General features: G+C 52.4%; 1 protein-coding gene across 1 annotated transcript in view; it reads left to right on the top strand.

Annotated features, from left to right (window-relative positions):
* CMIP (c-Maf inducing protein) overlaps positions 1–8,613 on the top strand; it is a 249,451-nt gene that overhangs the window by 153,044 nt on the left and 87,794 nt on the right. Inside the window, exon 2 of the mRNA XM_007452537.1 lies at positions 5,053–5,178. Coding sequence (XP_007452599.1) covers positions 5,053–5,178 — 126 coding nt within the window. The remainder of the gene's footprint in view (positions 1–5,052; positions 5,179–8,613) is intronic.

Below are 8,613 nucleotides of genomic sequence, written 5' to 3'. Positions count from 1 at the left end.
CAAAAAAAAAAAAAAAAAAAAAAAAATCAGGAAGGCAGTATACCAAAGCGCTCATGAGAGGCCTTGATAATGATTTTATCTGAAAGATTTCATTCTATTTATCGTCTTCCAAATCACCTTGAACATTCGTGCATTGCCTTTCTTAGGTTTGAGTTGTAATTTACATTCAGTAAAATTCACCCTTTTAGTGTGCAGATCTGTGGATTTTGACAAATGTGTACAGTCAAGTAACCACCACCACCGTTGGGACAGAATATTTCCATCACCCCGAAAAGATCCTCCACGCCCCTCCTCCAGGCCCCTTGGTAACCAGTCCCCTCCCCCATCTGCTGGCAACCACTGGTCTGATTTCAGCCCCTGTAGTTCTTGCTAATTCCAGGATGTCATACAAACGGAATCATACAGTACGTCTTGCACTGCCTTTACATGTAGAAATAACTTTTAATCTGCTTAATGTTCTCTTAAATGCACCTCTTAGAGCTGGATTTCCTAGCTTCCCTCAAGTAGAGAATTTAATTTTTCCTTTTTATCTAACTCAGCCTTTAACCCACGCAGGAATCTCCTCCGATGTAGCTCTGATCATCATGTTCAGATTACGAGGGAATTATCAGTTATCTGTAAAATCATCCCAACAGTGTGAAAGTACCCAGGATGAAGGAGGTCCTTGGTCAGCATTAGCTCACACCTGCATCCAAAGAGCAGCCTGGGAGGTGGGGGGGGGGGCGGCTTCCAATCCCGATCTGCCCCGTTACCCTTGCAAGCCTCAGGGGCACCCCTTCCGGGCTCTGTCCATGATGATGATAATAGGATCAACAATAGTGGTAGCAGCAGCAGTTAATTTTTCTTAATAAGCATTTTATGTCAGAACAGTTTGAGATGCAAAGAAAAGTTGCGAAGACAGTATAGAGAGTTCCCGTATACCCCACATCCCCTTTCCCCAATTGTTAATATCTTACAATAGCGTGAGACATTTGTCACAGCGAATGAACCCATATTGATATGCTCTTATTGAAGTCCACACTATATTTGATTTCCTTAGTTTTTCCCTAATGTCCTTTTTCTGTCCCAGGATCTCACATGGGCTCACAGTACATTTAGTCATCATGTCTCCGTAGACTTGGCGGGGACGGATGCTCAGACTTTCCTTGTTTTTGATGAGTATAGGTCAGGTATTTTGAGGACTGTCCCTCAACTGGGGTTTGTCTGCTGTTTTTCTCATGGTTAGACTAGAATTATGGCTTTAGAGGAGGAAGATCCCAGAATAAGAAACGTTAGTGTTTCTCACAATTGTTCATTTTATTGAGTTTTTCAGTATGTTCCAGGTGCTGTGCTAAGCCCTTAACAAATTGGATTCCCTTTAAGCCTCCTAATACTCTCTTAAATTCTCATTTTACCATTGGAGGAAATGGGCTCAGAGAGGTGCAGTAACTTACGTAAAGACACACAGTAAGTGGCTCAAACACAGGTCTCATTGATGCTCCAGATTTTGCTTTTAGCCAATACTGCTTCAAACAGCAATGTATCTGCTTTTAAAAAAAACAGTATGTATTTATTTATACCCGTTTCCCCAAAATGCCTGTGCTGAAACTTTTAGTCAAGGCCACCTTGAGACAGCTACAGCAGGGTCGAGAAAAAGGCAGGCACAAGGTGGTTAGCTGGCCCTCCATCATGTTACATCCCACATGCCGTGGTCATCTGGAAGGTGTTCCCACGGGCTTGGTGGGCACTGGGCGGCACAGGGCCTTGCCGTGTCTTCGTCTCCAGGAGGCTGTGGTGGGAAATAGGAGCCTCCAGGCTTTCTGCTCATGTGCCCAAGGTGCAATTCTAAAGGAACGAGGCTGGCCATTTGCTCGGTTTGGATAATCAAATCCACCCCCATTGTGGTCACGCTCTATACCGTTGTGGGATTTTTGGAATGGGTTTCTGTATCTCTGTCGTTTGCTGTGATCCAGAGATTTTCTAGATGCCCTAGTGGCTGCGTCCTAGTACGTGTTCTCTGGCTTCTCTGTGCATCAAGGGGCCAGTGGCCTGGGGTTTGGGACCCAGCCAGACCTAGAAAAGGGAGAGAGATGGCCATGGGCCACCAAGGAGAGCTCTTCAGCACATCCGGGCACCCAGGTGCCATTGCTTCCCAAAGGAGAGTTTTTAAAATGTATTAATTTATTTTTAATTTAATATTTGAAACTAGTAACCAAAGCCTCTTCCCAAGTATGTTATGCGTGTGATTGTAAGTAATAACACGGATGGACATTTTTTTATTTAGGAAAATATTCCTTCACTTGTTAAGGAAATACCAATCACCTCCTAAATGTCAGGCGCGGATTAGGCACAAGAAACGGAGCAGGTAAAAATTCTCGCTCTCGTGGTGCTGATACACCAGCAGGGGAGACAGTCAGCAAGAAACGCAAGTGTAGTCGCCCATCCGCCAGGCCCCTGGTGTCGCTGGTATTCTCAGGACAAGACGTGCTGTTGAGGCTGAGTCATGTACTGCAGAATATTGAGAACGTGCCAGCGCAGGGGATGTGGAATAGGGCAGAAGGGCCAAGGGGAGCCCACGTGTCTGCCTTTGGGATACACTGATAAGCCATCTTGGTTGGACACAGAGGTTGCCTGGGTTGGTGCCGAGGGGTGGCCCATGCACTGGTGAGAAGGGCTAGATGGACTTGGCTGCCTCATCCCCGCCCTGCCTGGGTGTCAGCAGCCTCATGGCTCATCTGGACCCATGCAGGAGCCTCGAGGCTGTTCCCTGCTTCCGCCAACTGTCTCCATGCAGCAGTCCCAATGATGCTACGCCCACCCCATGGGCAACAATCTCTGAAATCCCACTGGACCTTCCAGTCCCTCCAGGGATGGCCTGCCCATCTCTTCAAGACCGTTCTTACCCGCCTTCCCTCCCTTTGGCCTTTGCTCCTCCCTGAGCACTCCCAGCTTGTTCCCGCCCCTGAGCCTTTGCACAGGCCATGGGCCTGCAACGCACTTCCCCTCTATCTTTCCACGGCACTCCAGCTCTCTGCCACCTGTCACCACACCCTATCTTGATTTTTGGTGCAGCACTTGGCCACTCTCCAATAGTTTACTTATTTAGATATTTTGTCTGTTTGTTGTCTCTTAGCCCCGCTGCGCTTCTGTCATGTTCCCTGCTGTATCCCCAGCAGCCAGCACGGGGCCTGGAACGTAACCGGTGCTCAGTAAATATCTGTCAGATGAATGAACGAGTGAATGAATGAATGAACAGATCGCTTGGTCAGTTTACTCTTACTTCCTGAGCATGGTAACTGATCGTGCCAGGCAGATTTGAGGCAGCTTAAGCCCTCAACCTTTTCTCCTCTGCCGCCATGACCACCGTACCTCAGCTTTGGCAGACAGAAATTGAAAATAAAAACCCTCGTGGAGGTCCTCAGTCCTCAGGGTAAATTTCACTTGTTGGGCCACAGGTTTTCAATTACTTGTATCACAGCTTAGTGGTCCGGACAGAGATCCTGGAGTCAGCAGCTGAGTTCAAGCTTGGCCACGCCCCTTCCCAGCTGGGTGACTTTGGGCAAGTCACATGACCTGCTGAGTGTCAGCTTCCTCATCTGTGCAGTGGGGATGGCTCTTGTGAGGATTAAAGGAGATAGCACTTGCCACGTGCTTGGGGAGTGCTTGGCCTTTGTCAGAGCGTAGGAGATGTTAGCTGTTACTCTTCTCAGCTGTGTGGCCCTCACCTCTGATTCTGGGGCCAGAGTGACAAGGACACTGCTGGTTCCCGTGGCCAGCACATCCCCCTGGTGCCTAGTGCCTTCTCCCCGTGACAGCGGAACTCACTCAGCCGTGAGTGGCTGTGAATTTCTCTTGCCCCACCCTTACCCCAGCACTGACCGATGATAGCCCTTATCATTCTCCCTTTCAGCACAAATGATGGAGCCCTTGCCACATACCAGGCACTGGGGAGAGAGAGCGGGGACCAGGACAGACACTGGCCTGACCTCACGGAGCTGCAGCCTGGCTAAGGAGGCAGGCAGCAAACAGATAACGCATAGGTCCACAGTAGTTAAAACGGATATGGTCGAGACTTCCCTGGTGGTCCAGTGGTTAAGGCTCCGTGCTTCCACTGCAGGGGGCTTGGGTTCGATCCCTAATCGGGGAGCTAAGATCCCACTTGCCTTGCCTCGCGGCCAAAAACACCAAAACATGAAACCGAAGCAATATTGTAACAAATTCAATAAAGACTTTAAAAATGGTCCACATCAAAAAAACCCCAAAAAAACAAACAAAAAAAAAAACGGGCGTGGTAAGCACGCACATAGGGCACAGGGAGGGATGCGACCCGGTGGGTTATGGGGTCTGGAGAGTAGAAGAGGAGATGCCAGGGGTGGGTCGGGGGGACCACAGCCTTCTGGGGACAAAAGAGCAGCCTGAGTTTGCCGTGCTGTCAGCAGGCCTGTGTCTGTGTGTGGGTGCTCGGAAAGGGAGAGAGACGAAGGGGGTGGGGCTGGAGGAGGGTGCGAGACCATTCCTGCGGGGCCCGTCGGTGGTGGATGGGAGTTTGGCATATGTGGTTGGGCCACTGGGAGCCACTGAAGGCTGCTGAGCAGGGGGGCAGAGGGATCAAGTTTGCCGACTTGGAACACGGCCCCGAGTGCCAACGGAGGACGCATATCTGTAGGGGGAGATGAGGCAAGGAGTCCAGTGCGGGTGGGTGGGCTGTGACTACTTTCTGGGCAGGAGAGGTGGTGCCTTGGACATGGTGAGGGATGGAGGGGTCCAGGCTCCGGCTGTGCTGGGCCCGGCAGAAGCCCAGAGGAACAATACACAGGTCTTGCTCTCAAAGTGCCCCCAGTCTGGTCCCAGCTCTGCACGTCCCAACACATGGGCGGGTGTCCACCACGGCCCCCCTCCCCTCCAGCTGGATGCTGCCAGCTAGGAAAGATGGAGTCTTTTGGTCCCCAGAGTTGCCAACTGTCTGTACCAGCTCAGTCTGCTTGTTGCTAGAGTGAGGATGTTTTCCAGTGCAGATATTGTGCCTGATCTTGTAACCAATGTATGTCTTCGCTTTTTCTTTTTTTGTTGCAGCCAACTGGGTACATGGAAAACTCAGTCTCCTACAGCGCCATAGAAGATGTTCAGCTGCTGTCCTGGGAGAATGCCCCAAAGTACTGTTTACAGCTTACAATTCCTGGGGGAACTGTCCTGCTGCAGGTAGGATAAATAAACATGAACAAGCAGTTTCTGCTCCATATCCCCACTCGCTTGGCCTCCTCTTATCCCTTGGAGGGAGACAGCCAACTATTAAGAGGAAAGGTTGTTTAACTTAGGATGTTTTTTTCCTCCAAGTACAAGAAAGGTGTAAACTGGGGCTCACTGTGGGAGACGAAGGAGCGCGTGCAGATTGAGCTCCTACTGCATACCCGCCACCATCTAGGAGCTTTCCGTGTTGTGTGTTTATTGCTCTTAACAAAGCCAAAAAATAGGTTTTCTGATCTCCATTTTACAGATGAGGAAACTGAGGCACACAGACACAGGCTTTAAAAGGCTGTAGAAAGCACGTACACAACAGATGCTACCTTTGGCTGTACTTCGAGTGAGGAGGTTTCTTACTTCTCGTTGATCTCAGTCTTGAGACTCTGTTGGAAATATGAACCATCTCCTTGGAAAAGGGTGCATTTTGTGTGTATTGATCAAGACAGTTGGTTGGATATGATGCAAACATTATTCAAATGACCTGAAGCAGAGCTTCCCTGGTGGCGCAGTGGTTGAGAGTCCGCCTGCCGATGCAGGGGACACGGGTTCGTGCCCCGGTCTGGGAAGATCCCACATGCCACGGAGTGGCTGGGCCCGTAAGCCATGGCCGCTGAGCCTCTGCATCCGGAGCCTGTGCTCCGCAACGGGAGAGGCCACAACAGTGAGAGGCCCGCATGCTGCAAAAAAAAAAAAAAAGCCTGAAGCAAAAAGAGAATTTGATGCCGTAACTGTATTAAAGTAACTGGAAGTCTAAGAGAGGACTTCAGGCATAGCTGGACCCAGGAGTCAAATGCTATCATTAATATTCAGTCTTTCTCTATCTCCTGGCTTTGCTTCTGTGTGCTGGTTCATTATCAGGCAGAGGCTCTCCATGTGGTGGGAAAGATGGACTTCTGGCAGCCTCAAACTACATTCTTGGAGCTTGTAATTCTTAAAAAAATGTGAGAATGCATTTTCCTTTCAGTATCTTTCTATAAAATCTCATGGAAGATTCTGATTGGCCGTGCTATCGTCCAATTCACCCCAGGGGATGCCCTGCCCTGGATTACACACCCACCTTTACACTGGCAGCTGTGTACTCTGATAGCCCTACCAGGACCTCATGGGAGGGGAGAGGTGGGTCCACCAAGAAAGGAATTGTGGCAGAAATAATAACACAGCTGCTGCAATACACAATACGTGTGACACGTTCTGTATCATTTCAGGGAGTGCCACCCCAGTTTCCCATAGGGACCCCAAGTCAGAGACTGCGCGTCCCGAGAGAATGTACTCTCTCATCATTGGGAGGATGGTCTGCCTTGGGCTTTCTTCTAGGAACGTTTTCTAACTCTGTCAGTCCGGGGAGACCTGCTTTGAGCCCAAAGAGATGCCCCCTAAAACTTGTTTGAAAAGTGGCCACTGGATTGTTTAACAACATTGGAGCCAAGAGGCACACAGTTTGGCCTCTGAGGAATGCCCAGCCCAGAAGCTGAGTGTAACAGCTAAACATCCTTTAGGAAAACCCCGTCATTCACTGATGTCTGTGGAAAACCACCACACCCCCCCCTGCCTGTCTGTTTTCTTCTTAAATCTCTCACTCTCTACAGTTTGAATCACGGAGCACCGAGCCTGCCATCCTATGTGCTAGGGCTGGGGGTGGGGAGGTGAGTCAGCCCCTCGGCCCCATCCTCGAAGAGCTCCTGGGCCCCCCCGGGGAGACAGAGCCATAAACAAATGACTGCAGAGGTAGCAGCTGAAATAGAGGCCTGTCCCCAAGGACTGGGAGCCCAGAGCAGGGAGTGACTCACTGGGCCTAGGGGTACCAAAGAAGGCTCCCCCGGGGATAGTGATATTAGAGCTGGGTATAGAGGGATGAGTAGGAATGGGCCAGGATCGGGGGCCACACACTCCGGGCAGAGGGAAAAGGGGGTATAAAGCATGAATGTGGCGGAGGGGGCATTCGCTGCCGTGGAGAAGCGGGGGAGGCGGATGCAGGGCCTTGCCCACGTGTCCAGAGTTGTTGGGTTGCAGCCAGATCATACAGGTCTTGTTAGCTGAGTGGAGAAGCCACCGTGTCATTCTGAGGGGCAGTAGGGAGTCGCCGAAAGCTCCTAAGAGGTGGTGGCCCAGTAGAGGGATCAGTCTGTTTGCAGGGCAGAGGGTGCTGGATCCGTGAGTGCCACGGGCAGGCAGGACGGAGGGAAACCTTGAGATAGCCCAGATGGGGGAGGGAGGGCCCCGAGCCCCCAGCTCCCTAGGTGTGATGGTCGCTCCCCTGGTAGAGGCAGCTGGGTGGCCTCATTGCTTTGGGGGCTGGAGGGGCAGCCTACCTGCAATGAGGACCTGAGCATCACTTGCCCCGGGGACAGGGGGCAGTGCGGCTTGGAGGATGCAGGTCACCGGGCAGTGCCAGAATGTCTCTTTAATCCCGGCGGTGGCCATGGGCCGGCTGTGATGACTCGCCCTGCTGGGGCTGTGTCCCGCGGTGGCCTCACCCCTGACGTGTTGACGGTGGGAGGGCGGGCCTGCGGCTGCGGCTGCTCTGCACCCCCGTCTCGCTGGCCCCCTGCTCCAGTGGACGGCACAGCCGTCACAGCCCCGGCGCCTGCGGGAGCCAGAGCGGGACTCAGAGCCAGGGCGGGACTCAGAGCCAGGGCGGGAAGCGCACGCAGCCTCCGCCCATCCGTCCTCCCTGGGAGGCCCAGGTGGGTGCGGCCCTGCCCCTGCCGCCTCGGTCTCTCCGTCGCTGTCATTTCCATCGCTTCTACCTTCCTTCCTTCTTGTGGTCACCCTCCTCCTCTCCCTCCTGTGATTCATGGGTGGCGTGTGGCCGTCTTGTTATGTAAGCAGGTTCGAGTCATCTTGGAGATGGGCTCCAGGCTGGGAGGTCCGTATGGTGATGGGGCAGCCCGGGGTGGTGCCCAGAGGTGGCAGGCAGGGCGTCCCTCGCGTGCTCTTGGGACGGGCGGTGGGATCCTCTGCTTTGGCTTGGTCCCGAGTCCTGTGACAGGAGCCAGAGCAGTGGCGTGACAGAGCAGCCTTCCCTGCTGCGGTGGGGGGCGGGAGGGGGAGGACCGAGAAGCAGCCAGGTGTGCTCGGCAGGCAAGGCCACACTTCACCTGGGTGTTCTTGGTCAGCAGAGGGTGAAGATGCCGTGAACCGTGCTGTCCCTACATCAGCCGCTGGCCACACAGGGTTGTTTGCACTTAAATTTAAGTTAATAAATCAAGAAGGCAGTTTCTCAGTCTCCTAGCCGTGTTCCAAGTGCTCAGGACCCACGTGTGGCCCGTGGCTGCTGTTGTGCCGATGGAGAACGTTTCCATCATCACACAAAGGATATGACCCCAGAACTTTTCATTTTGACCCCATGCTCCGTGCACCGCTCCCGCCATGGGAAATAGCCTCAGAATGCGG

The sequence above is a fragment of the Lipotes vexillifer genome, unplaced genomic scaffold, assembly GCF_000442215.2.
Source record: "Lipotes vexillifer unplaced genomic scaffold, Lipotes_vexillifer_v1.1 scaffold443, whole genome shotgun sequence".
NCBI classification, from domain to species: domain Eukaryota; kingdom Metazoa; phylum Chordata; class Mammalia; order Artiodactyla; family Lipotidae; genus Lipotes; species Lipotes vexillifer.
The sequence above is the reverse complement of the archived record's forward strand: the minus strand, read 5'-3'. Positions and strand labels throughout refer to the sequence as shown.